Source organism: Dromiciops gliroides, chromosome 3 (assembly GCF_019393635.1).
Source record: "Dromiciops gliroides isolate mDroGli1 chromosome 3, mDroGli1.pri, whole genome shotgun sequence".
NCBI lineage: Eukaryota > Metazoa > Chordata > Mammalia > Microbiotheria > Microbiotheriidae > Dromiciops > Dromiciops gliroides.
This window is the reverse complement of record NC_057863.1, coordinates 54,853,221-54,869,668: the sequence shown is the minus strand read 5'-3', so window position 1 is coordinate 54,869,668 and position 16,448 is coordinate 54,853,221. Positions and strand designations below refer to the sequence as shown.

Genomic DNA, 16,448 nt, shown 5'->3' with positions numbered 1-16,448 from the left:
TTTATACAGTGCCCCCCTCACTTAAATCCAATTCACTGCAAGTCATGATATCACCTCCCAATGTCATGGTCCTCTTCAAGAACAAAAGACAAACAACTGGAATCATCTATTTCAGAAAATAGACATTATATTTGGTAAAGTCTAAATTTTTTTTTAAAAAAACTACATGCAGAGGAAAAAGGTTGATCTATTTTGATAGTCTTTAAGTCAATGGATTTCAAGAACCTCAGGATTCCACGAGAGAGATCTCTTGAGTGTCTCTTGTCTCAAGATATCTTTTTGAGATGTCTTTTCTCTCAGTATCTTTTGAGATATTTATTGGGGGAAAGGGAGTTTAATTTTTTTTCTCTCTGAAGACTATATACAGATTCTGACTTGGAATAGTAATGATAGATATAACAAGTCTTCCACATCATGAAAAGTTTGAAATATGTTTAAAGGAAAGTAGTTCAGTTACTGCAGCAACAATAAATGGCCTCTTTTGGACAGTTAAGTTTAACATTTTCAGAAAATGGCCATCCTAGTTTCAGTGGTATGATCTTACCTCAACTTCTGTAAATCTTTAATTTAAAAAAAATGTTTTGATGGTCAGGAATGTTCAAATGTTTTGAAACTTTATTCTGTATCAAATAAAGGTATTTTATAGTTAAACTGCACCTGATATGGGGTTTTTATAAAATATTTTTCTATTGATTATTTTGGTTTTAGGAAAGCCTGAGTCGGATCTGCTTGGCTTAAATAGTTTTCCTCTCATTTATTTAAGAACTCAGATTTTTGTTACTTTGTGTTCTCCTAAAAAGCATCTGAGTAGAAGAATATGCCATGAAATTCCTTTAGTCATATTAATGTTTTTGGTACTCATAAATATTTGTTTATAGCTTTTTATGGAAGAATTTATGGCTATTAATATTTAGACTTATGAAGCATGGAAATCCATCTTTTTAAGTTTTCCTTAACTATTTTTCTACTGTCGTCTCATTCTCTGATATAGATTGTGATTATATTTTTCTAATTGTGGTAACTTTTTTTTTATCAAAAGTCTTATTTTTATAAAACTGCAGTGACCCAAGTGTAATATTTCAGTTATTTATTCTACTTGAAGTATTTTTCTTCTTATATAGTAGAATTAAGTGTGCATTGTCTGATGTTTCTTCCCACCCCACCACCCCCACCCCCTTTTAGGAATGGTGTGGTCAGATGTTAAAAGACTCTGGTATGATGGATTGGAAGACTTTTTAGAAGAATCTCGTAATCAACTGAGTTTTGTCATGAATTCCCTTTATTTGGCAACCTTTGCCCTCAAAGTTGTTGCTCATAACAAGGTGACTATTCACTCTATCAATTAAAAACGCAATAAAGTTTATCAGGGAACACCAAAAATCTCCAGATTTGTAGCCCCAGAATAACAGGAGTTTAAATCTTTTACTTGTCTATAATAAAGCTTGTCTATGGAAGTTAAGTAGGCCACTAGCTTTTAAAACTATGTGGGTTAATGGTTTCACATTCCCAATATAGGACCGAACATGCTTACAAGGAGAGTACAAAGTAACTCAAAACTGAATTGTTCGTGTTAGATATTTGTGTTATCACAGAAACGTTGTAGCTCAGGAGTCCTTTATCTGAATGTTTTGCACATGTCACGTATATAATGCTAATTTTCTTTTGTATCTTAAAGGTGCTCTAAACAGGAAAAAAAATTCACTTTAGTAGACTTAATTTCAGTTTAATAAAACTCTAGCCTCATTATTAAAGAATATGCTTATTAGATATGGATAACCATTTTTCTAATGTTTTTGCATTCGAATTTTCAGCTCTATCCATCCTGTAGTTTCCCAGTCTCCTTAAGGTGATAGTAATCATTTTCAGCATAGACTCATAGCATATTAGATTTGAGAGTGACCTCAAAGATCATTTGGTCTAACCTCCTTTTACAAATGAGGAAATGGAGAATATCATCGAAACTGCTTCTATCACAAGTATGTCTAACAGTACTAGCATATGGTGTTAAAGCTTACAGATTTAGAACTGGAAAGGACCTTGTAATTTAGACAAACTTTTATCTGACAGTGCCACACAGGTAACAAGTGGAAGAAGCAGGATTTGAACCTTGTTCCTTCTACTCCAAAGCCAATACCCCTTCCATTTAACCACACTGCTTCCCTAGAAAGAAATCAGTAGAAGCTAAGCAAATCTGTTGACAGCTCTGACTCGTTGTTATTCTGTACTCAGTCTATACCTTACCCTTTTGGAAAGATTTGTGAACTAGAACAGAAATAGAGATGTAACTATGATTTTAAAGAATTGATAAAAGTAGAGAATGCAGGCATCAACTCTGTTTACCTCTTATATTCAACATGTATGTTCTACCATTTGACATAAAAACATTTAAACAGGTAATTCATTCCATATTAGTATCATTATAGACTCAGGATAGACACATTGGAAGTGATTATTTGCTTTATAAAAGAGATAATTGGGGGCAGCTCAGTGGTACAGTGATGAAGCATCAGCCCTGGATTCAGGAGGACCTGAGTTCAAATATGACCTCAGACACTTGACACTTACTAGCTGTATGACCCTGGGCAAGTCACTTAACCCTCAATGCGTGCCCCCCCCCAAAAAAAGATATAACTGTCAGTGTGGTATAGTGGAAAGAGCCCTGTTTCCAGAGTCTGAGGACCTGGACTCAAACTTCTCCTCTGATACTTAATGCCTCTTTAGCTTGGGCAAAAATCACTGAACCTCCATGAGCCTTAGTTTTCTTTTATGTAATATGAGGATATTGGACTAGATGACCTCTGAGCCCCCTTCAGCTCCAGATCTGTGATTCTTTAAAATAGCATGTTCCCTTAGTATATTTTAAATGATTCATTCAATTGATAAAAATTTGTTTTAAAAATAGGTCACATTTGTATTTATAATTACAAAGTGTTTTATTATGCCATTTTATTTTACTTTCTACATAACCCTATAAGGTGGGTGGTATGAATATCCTTATTTCCATTTCACAGAAGAATTAAGCTAAGGCACAGTTACCTGTCCAAGGTTACCCAGGTAAGTTAGCTACAGAGTGAAAAGTCAGATCAAAAGATGATTGATCTTTTGACTTCAATTCCACTAATCTTTCTATGACATCAATCTGTCTTTTATTTATAATTATATTTCCTATCCTGGGTAGAATTTAAAAGTTGGCTATTTATTCTAGGAAATGAAATGGGAGTGCCTTTGTAAAAAGTGAAATTTAGCAAGGATCTATGACATATCTACCAGGGAATTAAAAAGTGTTGTGATTGTGGTATCAAAGGGCCAAAATTTGAATCTTGGCTCTACCTGTGTGACCTTGGGCAAGGTATTTAATTTCTTGATACTTCAGTTTCTTCATCTGTAAAAACGAGCAAATGACCTTTGTCATCACTTCCAGAACTAAATCTGTAATTCTATAATGTATTCCAGGATTTTAGTAAATAAAGTATACTTCAGAAAACCTTTCAGTTTACTAAAAATTCAATTTCCTTGGCTGTCTAGTGTTAAAGTATATGTTTGATGGACATATGGAACTGTTCTGAGAGATTGATCCATGATCCATACGTAGAAATGTTTGTGTATATACCCATGCATGTTATATATTGTACTTTCTGGATTGACTTTCAACAGTCAGTGATTGCGTTTGTTTAACAAAGTAGTGAACCCTGCATTTGACTTTTTTTCTTCTTTACTCCAGTTTCATGATTCAGCTGATCGAAAGGATTGGGATGCATTTCATCCTACGTTAGTGGCAGAAGGTCTTTTTGCTTTTGCCAATGTTCTGAGTTACCTCCGCCTCTTTTTTATGTATACAACAAGCTCCATCTTGGGACCATTACAGGTAAAAGATTAAAATAACTTCAAGAGAATTGGAGAGATTTCCTATTTTAGAATTAAATGTCCACTGGAACAGATAGCATTTAAATGACCTTGAGGTATATGATGTTGTACATACTTTTCATGTGAAGGGAAAGCTGAAGCCTGTGTTTTCCACAGTACATAACAAATGAAGGCCTCGAACAGTTTGTTACTAGTGTCCTTATTTCTGGCTAAATTAGGGTTGTTTTCTTTTGAGTCATTTACAGTTTTTTAAGAGCATCTTTTCATATGATTCTAATTAAGTTTATATGTAGCTCTTCTCAGAATTTTAACTAGGCAGTTCTTGTGATGAAGCTTTTTTCTTTTCTGTTACTACTGTATGTTTGAAATATTAGAACATTGATAAAATCAGGTAAAGGTGTGTTTCCCTGGGGAAGGGAAAGAAGAAAACTGAGGATGAAAAACCAGTTTATGCATATCGGAAGGTAAGTAGAGCTAGCAACTGGTCTAGGAAGGGTTAATTGGTGACAATCATTCTTACTCAATAAATAGGCTAAGAACCAGATTAAAATTTTACAGGTTGTTTCATGATAATTTGAAAAGATGAAATGTTTTTTCAAAGTATTCTGGTTTCCCTGTTTTTATCATTATGTATTGGATATATAATGGTTGCCTTTTAGTAAAAAGCATAGAGAATTATTCGCAACTGTTTGAACTTATTAGCAATTAATTCTCTTGAGTGACGGAGATCTATTTAATTTATGATATTTATTTTAAAAACTGAAATCATGTAATGATCTTCACCAAACCAGAGGTAGTATACTAGATCTTCAGTTGCATCTATGTGGAGATCCCCTGCATTGATAACAATTATAACCCCCTCCATGTCTTTTCATTTTGTGAGATTATTATTTAAGTTTTCTTATAAAGCACCCATCAAGCATCTATCCAATGTATTTTTAAAAATATCTTTGGTTTACCAATATACATCTCTGATTCTAGTGTGAAACAAATACAAAGTCAGTCAAAAAACATTCATTAAGCTCTGTGTGGCAGGCACTGTATTAAGCACTGAGGATACTTATAGAAAGACAAAACCCACTTTTTGCCCTCAAGGAATTCATATTATAATGGATACAAATTCAAAAATAGCTCAGTACATAAAAGATAGATACAGAATTAGATGGAAGGTAATTCTTTGTAGCTGCAGGGCCTGGGGAAGTACGCCTGCAGAAGATTAGGCTTTGAACGTCTTCTCTAGGGAAGCCTGGAGAGCTAAGAGATGGAGGTAAGGAGACAATACTTTGGGAATGGGAACAGTCAGTACAAAGTCACAGACATCGGAGATGGGGTGTCCGGTATTGATGTGGGTGGTGGGCTTCATGGATCAGATTGATCGGGAGGCATCCCAAGGATTACAAGGCTCAGTGACAGTTTCCTAAGTTTTACTGCAATGCTGTGAGTGACCACAGGGAGACATCAGGGAGGTAGGAGTCTGGAATAGGGGGAAGAAAAAGAATCATGTTTATAGTGAGAAAAAGTCCGTTATCTCCTCATTATCGTAATCTCCTCCTTGTGGGAGGTTCATGGGGGTCTTATCCTAATTTGGACCTCCTGGGGTCCTAAGACCACCCACAGGTGGGTACCTTTTTTCTTGGAGGAGTGTTTTTGGGGTTTGCACGTCATAAGGTGAACCTAAGGACATGTTTGGCCCTTTCTACACATGTTCCTAAAGACCCAGAAGAATATTAATGGCTATTAATGGTTAATGGTCCCTGGTTACTATCTCTGTTGATGGTGTTGGTTAATAGGGACTTGAACCCTCTTGGTTACTGCAAGAACACAAACCTAAGTTTCTCTGTTACCCCTTTTAACTACTATTGATAAGAACTTAAAGTCTTAGGTAATCTGCTAGCCCCTTTTAGCTACATTTGATAGGTTATCTGTTAACCCTTTTAGCCTCCTCCATCAGTATAAGGAAATGTAGGTGGAATATAGAGTGTGTTGAGGGTGGGGGAAAGGAGATGTAAGAAGATTAGAAGGCTGGGAAGGGTCCTGATTATTAATAATTTTAAATGCCAAAGAGGAGTTTATAGTTGATCCTGGAATTAATAGGGAGCCACTAGAGTTGATTAGGGGTGACATGGTCAGACCTGTGTTTTAGGAAAATCACTTGGTACAGCTGAGTAGAGGCTATATTAGGAATGGAGGGAGACATGAGGCAGGGAGACCACCCAGAAGGCTGTTCTAATGGTCTAGGTATGAGATGTTAAGAACTTGACCTAAGGTGAAGGTTGTGTGAGTGGAGAGAAGGGCACATAAACAAGAGATGTTTGGAAGGTAGAAACAGCAAGACATGGTACTGGATTAGCTTTGTGGGGTAAGTGTGAGTGAGTAGTCAAGGATGACACCATGGTTGTAAGAGTGGGTGACCAGAAGGATGGTGGCTTCCTGAACAGTCATATGGAAGTTCAGAAGGGTTTTTGGGGAAGGGATAATGAGTTTCATTTTGGGCATGTTGAGTTTGAGATGCCTATTGGACATCCGGTTGAAGTTGTCCAAGAGGCAGTTGGAGATGTAGGACTAGAGCTCAGGAGAGAAACTAGGGCTAGGTATAGAGATCTAGGAATCATTTGCATATCAATGGTAATTCTACTGATGAAATTATGTAGTTTAGAAATTCTTAACCTGGAGTTTGTGAACTTGTTTTTGAGAAGTATTTTGATAACAGTATATTAATATAATTTGTATTTTATACACTTAAAAAACATTATTTTGAGAAAAGGTCCATATCCTTTTGCAGATTGCCAAAGGGGGTTAATGACACAGAAAAGCTTAAGAACCCCTGGAACAGAATAATGGACACAGGGGGACATTTAGGGTTCTTCAGTATGCAGGAATTAACATCCATCAAAGGAGGCTGAGAAGTCAGGGATAGGAGGAAAAGAGGGAGAGAATAGTGTCACAAAAACAAAGAAAGGAGTGAGTATCATAAAAAGATGATCAACTGTGTCAAATGCTATAGAGATGTAAAGCAGAATGAGTAATGAGAAGCAACCATTCGATCAGGCAGTTAAGAGATTCTTGGGAACTTTGGAGAGAGAAGTTTCAGTTAAATGATAAGTCCCCAAACCAGAGGATTTGCAGAGGATTTAGAAGAGAATGAGAAGACAGAAGTAGATACACCTTGTATGATGGCTTTCTTAGGGAGGAGAGATGTAATAGTGGAGAGATCAGATCAAGTGCGGGCCTTTTAAGGATGCAGGAGTGGGTGTGTTTTTGCAGGGGTGTTTGTGATCTGAGGAAAAGAGTAGCTCAGTTTTGATTAGTTCTCTGCATCAGTCTTAAGAAATGTCTTTGGGAGCCTAGAGCAGAATTCTAGGTATGAGGCCAATAAAGAAATCTGAACACATTTTGAGCTCCTCCAAAATAATTTTATTATTTTGTTTGATATAATGACAGTGAAACCTGGTGGGTTAGCCTCAAACATTTAAGAAATCAAAATTAGGAAAAGTCATTAGTACAAATCAAGTATACAGAGAAGAACGTGCCAAAGATGTCACAGTTTTGAAAGCATTGATAAATCTTTCACAAGTTAGTTCAGTGAGAGGGAAGAGGGAAGGGAGTGAGGAAGAAAGGAGGAAGGAAAGCTGGGAAAGAGGAAGGAAGGAAGGAGAGATGTATTAAATGCAAACACTTTATAAATTTTGTCTCATTGAATCCTCACAATAATCCTGGGAGTTAGGTGTTATCATCATTCCCGCTTTACTGTTGGAGAAACTGAAGCAGTCAACTTTGTTTTTGGTGGGGGCGGTGAGGCAATTGGGGTTAAGTGACTTGCCCAGGCTCACACAGCTAGTTAGTGTCAAGTGTCTGAGGCTGGATTTGAACTCAGGTCCTCCTGAATCCAGAGCCGGTACTTTATCCACTGTGCCACCTAGCTGCCCCAGGCCATCAACTTTTAAGTGACTCGTATCTGAGGCCAGATTTGACCTACTCCAGGCTCAGCACTCTATACATTGTACCACTTATCTGCTAGAAAGATAGTAGGGAATGGGAAAAGTTAGGGAAATATTATTGCCAAAAAAAGGTGTTTAAGAGGACATAACTACTGACCCAAATGCATAGTTTCTCAATACTCCAATAGTCACGTGGATCTCGGTTACTGATTTTTTTCTTTATAGGATAGTGTTCTATGACTATTAAAATAATGATGTTAAAAAGGTGGTACTTCGTTTCAGTGAGATGCTTGAGGTCGTTAAAAGAATTTTGCCTTCCTCCTATTTAATTTTGGATCTAACTTCTTGTCTCTTTGCAATGTCTGTCCAAGATACAGATACTCATGGATGAGTTATTGAGATTGTCCAACTGTTTGGCCTAGACAATAGGCATTCTTTATCTAACTGGTTTTTCTTTTGTGGGTAGTTAGGGTTAACAGAGGAAGGCACAGATCTAACTATTTTACTGTATCTGTACTCAAAAAGTTGTCAGTATTTTCCTTTTGCCTCTAGAATAAAATGCAAAATCCTCAACCAGTCTTATTTCATATTTCTCCCCTAGTAACATTCCATCTCTCATGCATATATACTTTTGCACATATGGTTCCTTATGTTTGAAATGTACTCTCCTTCCCCAACATCACTCCTTGAAATCCATAGCTTAGATGCCATTTCCAACATGAAATGTTTTCTGATCTCCCCAGTTGTTTGGTGGTCTTTCCCTCTTGAAATGGCTCTGTATTCTCTTCCCCCCGCCATGGGGTAATGAGGGTTAAGTGACTTGCCCAGGGTCACACAGCTAATAAATGTCAAGTGTCTGAGGCCAAATTTGAACTCAGGTCCTCCTGAATCCAGGGCCAGAGCTTTATCCACTGAGCCACCTAGCTGCCCCTGTATTCTTTTGTATATACTATTTCTATACATGTTTGTATATATCTTTGTATCCCCTCTGAATGTAAGCTTCTTCAGGGCAGAAAATGTTTTGATTTTCTTCGCATTCTCAGCACTTAGCAGTAGACACTAAGCGTTTTAGCTGAGTTGTTGAAGTGCTACAAAGGATATGTTTCATGAAATGTTTCCTCAGAAAATGGGGTGTGGACAGCTCCAGTGTGGCACTAGCACTCACAAATTAAAAAGGCCTAGGAAATGGCCTCTAGAATATTGTGCATGCCATTTTAAATGTGAAGGTGACTCTGCCAAGTACCAGGGCAAGTGCTTTTTCAGGAATGATGGACTGGAGTTCACCTTGTTCTCTTTGTAGTCATTAAGAAGGCAGGCTAAAGTGGAAGCACATTCCTGTGACTGTGAATCAGAGCCAGTTGGCTGATTTTTGGATTCCATCCATATCTTTAGCTTCTGTTAATGTAATGCTAAGGACAGGTACACTTGTACCTCTTAAAATGACCCACTCCCACAAAGCAATTTAGTTACTGCTCTGATCAGACTTTCTTTTCCACTCAGTACCAGGTCTTCTTCACCATGGAGTGTTTCTTAGTTTTCTGTCTGGGGGTGCATTTTTTAAGAAAACATTAATTTACTGAGCCTTTATTAAGTGCCTACTATGTGCCAGGGACTGTCCTGGTTGCTGGGGACACAAAGACAAAAGTGAAATAGTCTCTACCCTCAAGGAGTTTATATTTTATTGAGAGAAATTGACACAAACAATAGAGAACCTCGATAATTTCATGTGGATATAAATATGTCTTTATTTACAGGGAGTTGGTAATAGCAAAAATATTTATTCCATACCAGCCAAAAAGACTCAGGATTTTTAAAAGTTTATTTTTAAGAATCACAAAGAAGCCCTATTTCCACCAAACTTATAGAACAAAGTTGCTTAAGGTCTTCATAGGAATGTATGCTGTTTATTTTTTCTCTGTTATTTGGTCTGACTTTCCTGACCTCTTTGTCCTTTCCCAGAAAAAAAAAAGCAACCAGGATATTTCTGTGTATGCTCATATGCCTATATTCATCATTTAATCTGTGGAAAACTTCTCTTATCTATTGTTTTCCCCTTATGTTCAGAAAGTTATATTATTTTGAAAAGTTAAAGAATGCCCAAATAATCCCTATGGGTGTTTGCAGATTACATGTTTCTATCATAACATTTTAATTTTTTATCTAATCCAAGAGATATTTTATAAATTAATTTCACAATATTATTCTTTATAACATGTAAGTTAAAATTATCTTTTTACTTTATGCCTGTTATTTATTATATCATTTATTTAGCTGTTTTTAAATTTTCATATGTAATCAGCATTAGATAAATTCCTCTAAAGTTATTTCTATAAAATATGCCTTTGATTTTATTTAGTTTACCAACAAATGTGAAAATTCCTACATGTAATAATCACACTTTAGATTCCCTTTTAAAAAGTCAATTGTGGACATTCATTTTATGACAGATTACCTCTCCCAGTTTATATGGATCTTTTTTCCTGACATTATTAATTTTCCACATTTTTCTTCTTAACATTTTTACTAGTTTCTTTCCTTTTTTTTTAAGGGGAAGGGAAGGGAAGTAGCATTTATTAACATCTTCTTACTATGTGTCAGGGACTGTGCTATGCACTTTGTAAATACCTCATTTAAAAAATATTTTTAAATTCCATTCATTAAAATATATGTACATGTATAATATATTAAATACAGTATTGAATATCAAAATAGTTAATCTTCCTTTGTAACTATTAAAATTAAAATTAATCCCACTTCATAAAATACAACAGTTTTTTAGTTGCTCCCTTTAAGTCCCAATCATGAATCTTTGTCCATTCATTCTCATTCATTTTTTTAAAAAATCATCTTTATGGTTGTAATTAATGTGTTCTCTTTCTTCTGGTTCTACTTTTTTTCCTTTTTGCATTATTTTATTAAGGTCTTTACAGAATTCTTTGTATCCCTCATACCCATTTTTTAATTTTATATCACATTTTGTTACATTAATACATCACAATTTTTTTAACTAGTCACCTATTGTTGATTATTTAGGTTACTTTAGGGGTTTTTGTAATTACATATAATTCTTCTTTGAAAATCTTTGAAAAATCAAGCTATCCAAAGAGTATCAATGTGATTTAAAAAAAAAAAAATTTTTTTTTTTTTGGCAGGGCAATGGGGGTTAAGTGACTTGCCCAGGGCCACACAGCTAGTAAGTGTCAAGTGTCTGAGGTCAGATTTGAACTCAGGTACTCCTGAATCCAGGGCTGGTGCTTTATCCACTGCGCCACCTAGCCGCCCCCTATCAATGTGATTTTTAAGCTATTAGATTTATTTATCAATAGATAGATAGCTAAAGATCTAATTGTAGATCTGTGTATTGATAGGTAAATCTCTGTCTACCTACCATTTTTGGCTTTGATATCACTTTCAGGATTTATTTCCAACAATAGAACAGTTAGGTCAAAGGGTGTGATTATTTTTTTGTTTTGTTTTGGTTTTTTTAGTAAGGCAATTGGGGTTAAGTGACTTGCCCAGGGTCACACAGCTAGTAAGTGTTAAGTGTCTGAGGCCGGATTTTGAACTCAGGTCCTCTTGACTCCAGGGCCGGTGTTCTATCCACTGCGCCATCTAGCTGCCCCTAGGGTGTGATTATTTTTTAAATTTTTACTTTGTACTGTCATACTGTTCTCCAAAAAGGATTTTACAAATTTGAAATGTCACTCAGTGAGTATATTAGTTTCTCTGTAACCCCTCTAGTTTCAGGTTTCAATATTTTTCATTATTTCTCTCAATTTGGTGTGAGCTGATTCCTCAAAGCTGTTTTATTTTTATCTCTTTGATTGTTAGTGAGATTATGCATTTTAAAGTCATCATCTCTTGTTTATCCTAGGTTTATCCTAGGTTCTTCAAGAGAGGAACTATACCAGGCATAAATATTTTTATGTTTAAATATATTTAGAAGTTCATTTCTTTGTTAGGAATATCTAGGATCCTTTTTCTTCTGGCCATGGAATTCACTTGTCATTTAGTCATCCATTCAATAAGCATTTATTAAGTATCTGGTATTTTGATATGACTGACTATGGCATTTACAAACATAGAGACATAAACCTTGAATCTGTGGATTTAACACTCAGTTGGAGATTTTTTTAAAGCATACACATATGAAATAGAGAACTCCAAGGTAGCAATACACATATGTGTACATAGCAGGGATTGTAGTCATAACTGCTAAAGGTCTGTCTTTAATCATGAAAGGCTTCATGGATGAAGTGAATCTTTTTATTTTTATTGATGACTTCTGTTTTTTACCTCATAATAGTTATCCCAAGTATCCCTAGCCTTCCCCCTCCCAGAGAGTCATCCCATATAACAAATGATATTTTTTAGAGAGAAAAAAAATCAGTGCAACTTATCAATACATTGAAAAAGTCTGAAAATATGTGCAATTTGAAGCACCTGTGGATCTCCCACCTCCACGAAGGGGTAGGTTGGAGTGTCCACTCTTATTTCTTCATGAGTCCTGCTTGATTTTTGTAATTTTGTTACATTCACTTTTGAATTTTTGATGTATAGTTATTCTTTCCATTTACATTTTTGTAGTTAACTGTGTTTATTGTTTCCTTGGCTTTATTTACTTCACTCTGCATCAGTTCATATAACATCATTTTCACGTTGCTGGGGTTTATCATGCACATCATTTTTTATGGCATAGTAATAATCATTATATTCACGTACCACAGTTTATTTGGCTATTCTCCAGTTGATGGGCATATACTTTGCTTCCAATTCTTTGCTATTACAAAATATCTTGCTATAAATATTTTGGTGTATGGAGACTTTCTTCTTATCAATGGCTTCTTTGGGAAACAAGCCCTAGTTATTGAAGACTTCGGTTCAATGGATATGGGCATGTTAGTCAGAATGAAGTGAATCTTAAACTTGCCTTTGAAACAAGTATCGGGTTTAGAATGTCAGAAGGGCAAGAGTTTGCATTCTAGTCAGCGTAGGCTTCAAAGGCACAGATGTGAGAACAAACCAAGCTCAATGGGAAGATCAGCTTTGTACAAGGACTAGGTTGGGAAGTAATGTGGAGGTATTTGATAAATAATCATTGCTTGATGGCTGCTCATGTTTGGTGAACTATCTTTTATATTGAGAATCACTGACTCACAGAGAAAAATGAGAGAAAGAAGGAATGGTAGTGAAGGACAAAGGAAAGGAGGAAGGAAATGTCTCTGTTCTCAAGGAGCTTATATTGTAATGGAGGAAGACAGCACAGAAAAAGGAGGGAACAGTAACTTGGGGTCATTATTTTGAAGTCCAGAAGGCGGAACCTTATGGGGAATGACAGCGGGCTTGCCTGGCCCCTTCACACAATGTGAGCTCCAACAGGAACTTACTAACGGGAGAAGAAGAGGTAAGAGGAGCCTTGTGGATGGATATTCTATGGTGAATATGTTGGTTTAGCGATAGAGTGTTTCAGGGCCATGAGGTTCCAGATACTGAAAGAGGTTTCAGGATGAGACAGCAGAAGAGGGGCATGGTTTTTTGAAGTCCAAAGCATTAGGAACTAGGCCAAGAAGGTAATGGATATAGAGCCACATGAAAGTAAAATAAAGCTGGCTTCGCTTAAGCTTTTATTTTGAATAAGAAGATTTAACTTTCCTGATATTTTAGTCAATAATGGAAACAAAGCTTTGTTTAACAAATATTTAGAAAACTCCTTACTATGGGCAATTAAAGAAGAGGTCTGGGGAAGGGGAAAAGGAAGGAGAGGAAGGGTGATAGCTATGGAGAGAGAGAGAGAAAACAGCTTGGCAGGAGATAAAAGGATATAGCCTGGACAGTGATCTAGAAATTATTTCTGAATGTCACTTCAAATAATGCTTAAATGTCAAAACTACATTTATCTCCTGTGTTTAAAATAGAAATATTTGCTTTTCCTTGTCCCTTTGTGTGCTCGTAACCTATTTAAAGACCTTTAAATCAGCAACAGCATTATCAAGTGTATCATATACATGCAGAACCAAGAAATAGTGATTCAGAATATAATCTCTGAAAAGGTATCCATAATATTTGTCATAATCATTTCCTGGCAAGGATATCTATTTAGAAAGTATAACCCTATGATGAGCCTATTCTATTTATTTTTCTTACTTGCAATAGTTGAACTCTAATAGCTTTAGACTTAGAGGTTATATAATTTATTCAGTGAATGGATAGAAACACAAAACTAATAAATTATTCCAAATGACTCAAAATTTTCAATTACTGTCAGGGTTGTTTTGAGCAGACATGTTTTTCTCAGTAGAACCACAATTCACACACTAACTTGATTACAGATTAAAGTCTAGTTCTCACTCCATAAGGATTTTTTTTATAACAGACTCTGTTCTGTCTTCAATCATAACTGATCCTGTTTCCTGTTATTTTTTAGTTAGCTTAGCTTCAGATGAGTACTCTAAATATACTGGGCTCTCACTAAAGTCCTCATTTAACAAATGTGACTTTATGCCTCCCTGGCAATTCTAAAGTTGAAACCAAGTAACTGTACCAGAGAATCTTATAAGAGCACATATTTCTCATGCTGGATTTGGGAGCTCAGTTTAGATTCTATTTTAATTATTTATGAATTCCTGCAGCCTGTACAGTCTTAAAGGACTTTTAAGTGAACCTTTTAGCTTTTTCCTCTCTCAATTTTAAAAATCACAATTCAGAAACATTTAGAAAAGCAGAAATGTGTAGATATAGTCTCAGAAATCAACCATAGTGAGAGAAAATAATACTTTCAAATTTTGAGAAATTTTGATTTTTATCTTAAAAGAATCATTGGTTTTAAAAGACAATTTCATTAATCATTGTTGTCTTCAGGAAAATTTTTTTGTTTTAAAGTGTGCAATTTTTTTTTTTAAGTTACACTTCAGGGCAAGTAGGTAGCACAGTGGATAAAGCACCAGCCCTGGATTCAGGAGGACTTGAGTTCAAATTCTACCTCAGACCCTTGACGCTTACTAGCTGTGTGACCCTGGGCAACTCACTTAACCCTCATTGCCCTGCTCCTTCCACCAAAGTTACACTTCGTATTTAACAAATACAAATTTTAATTAAAAGTAATTAAAGGGGCAGCTAGGTGGTGCAGTAAGTAGAGCACTGGCCCGGGATTCAGGAGGACCTGAGTTCAAATGTGGCTTCAGACACTTGACCCTGGGCAAGTCACTTAACCCCAGTTGTCTCACTAAATAAACAGACAAACAAACAAATAAATAAAAATGAATGAATTAATGAAAGAAAGCAATTAAAACTGATTCTCTTGGTTATGATAATCAAACTAAAAAGAATTCCTGGTAATTGATAATCACCTGGAAAAATAGCTAGGTACAGTCATAGCATCTTGGAATTCAAGGAATCTCAGAGTCCATATAGTAAAACCTATATGTGACAAAAGAGTTCTTATTACAGAATCCCTGGAAAAAAATTTTTCAATGGTTTGGATGAATGGTTGTCATTATTATTCCCCTTTTAGAAATAAGCAAGGTGAGAATAATTGAATATTTCTGTCTGGTTATTCATCCAAATAAATAATCTTTAGGTCTTCTCTTTGCTTTTGATTGGGAGCATTTTCTATGTAGATTTAGTGCCTAAAAGGTATTTTTAAATGAGATCATGACTTCTCGGGCAGCTGTGGAAGTCTTAGTTTTGTTGTAGAAAATGGTACTGTGTCCCCCATGATTTGTTTGGGCCTATTCTAGTCCATTGGAATGCCTGTTGATTTATCTCATAGATTTTAGATACCCAAATATGTACGGTTCTGAAAAAAAATCTTCGAGTAAATGTTAAGCTTTTTCTTTCAACTATAGCATAATTTTAAGTCTGGTGATTTTGCTCAGGAAAGTCAAATCAGAAATCCAGGATAAAAATAAACTTGATATCAACTTTATTCTTTGTTTTGCCATGAAGCCCTTTATGAGATCCGTTTATGTGGAGGAATGAGTTTCTTACTTACTCCAGGCCCAGTACTCTATCCACTGTTCCACCCAGTTGCCTCCTGGGCTGGCTCTCCTTATTCCTCTCCCTGCTCCTTCATTATTTGGTATTTACTTATGTGTTTTTCCACCAGGCCCAGGAAAATGCAAGCTCCTTGAAGCATAAGCTATTTGATTTTTTTATCTTTTTACTCCTAGTTCCTAGCACTGGGTCTGACACATAGTAGGTACTTAATAAATGCTTGTTGAATTGAGGAACTAGCAAGATATGTAACATGTTAGAGTTTATGTATTAGTGAATGGCCCTTTATTAGCCTGAAAGAATTAATGAATCTCAAATGACAAGTATACAATTTAGTCTTACAAAAAAAAAGTTTTACTTAGACTAGATCATGATTAGATCAGATCTAGAGTTGGCAAGATAGATGGTCTTATGCTGGTTGTTTCTTGTGTAGGATAGCAAAGTGGATCAAAGGACAATAGTAAGTTTGTGGGGGTGGGTTAGTCTTTTTTTTTGCAGGCAATGAGGGTTAACTGACTCGCCCAGGGTCACACAGCTAGTGTCAAGTATCTGAGGCTGGATTTGAACTCAGGTACTCCTGAATTCAGGGCCAGTGCTTTATCCACTGAGCCACCTACTTGCCCCCTGGGTTAGTCTTAAGAAGGGGTATTACAT

The 16,448-nt window shown here is 35.8% G+C and overlaps 1 protein-coding gene across 2 annotated transcripts in view; it reads left to right on the top strand.

Moving 5' to 3' along the window:
- The window catches only part of TRPC1 (transient receptor potential cation channel subfamily C member 1), a 77,967-nt gene that overhangs the window by 43,819 nt on the left and 17,700 nt on the right, over window positions 1-16,448 (top strand). For both annotated transcript variants that reach the window (XM_043997056.1, XM_043997057.1), the window contains 2 exons: window positions 1,183-1,322; window positions 3,722-3,865. In XM_043997056.1, the coding sequence (XP_043852991.1) occupies window positions 1,183-1,322; window positions 3,722-3,865 (284 nt within the window). The remainder of the gene's footprint in view (window positions 1-1,182; window positions 1,323-3,721; window positions 3,866-16,448) is intronic.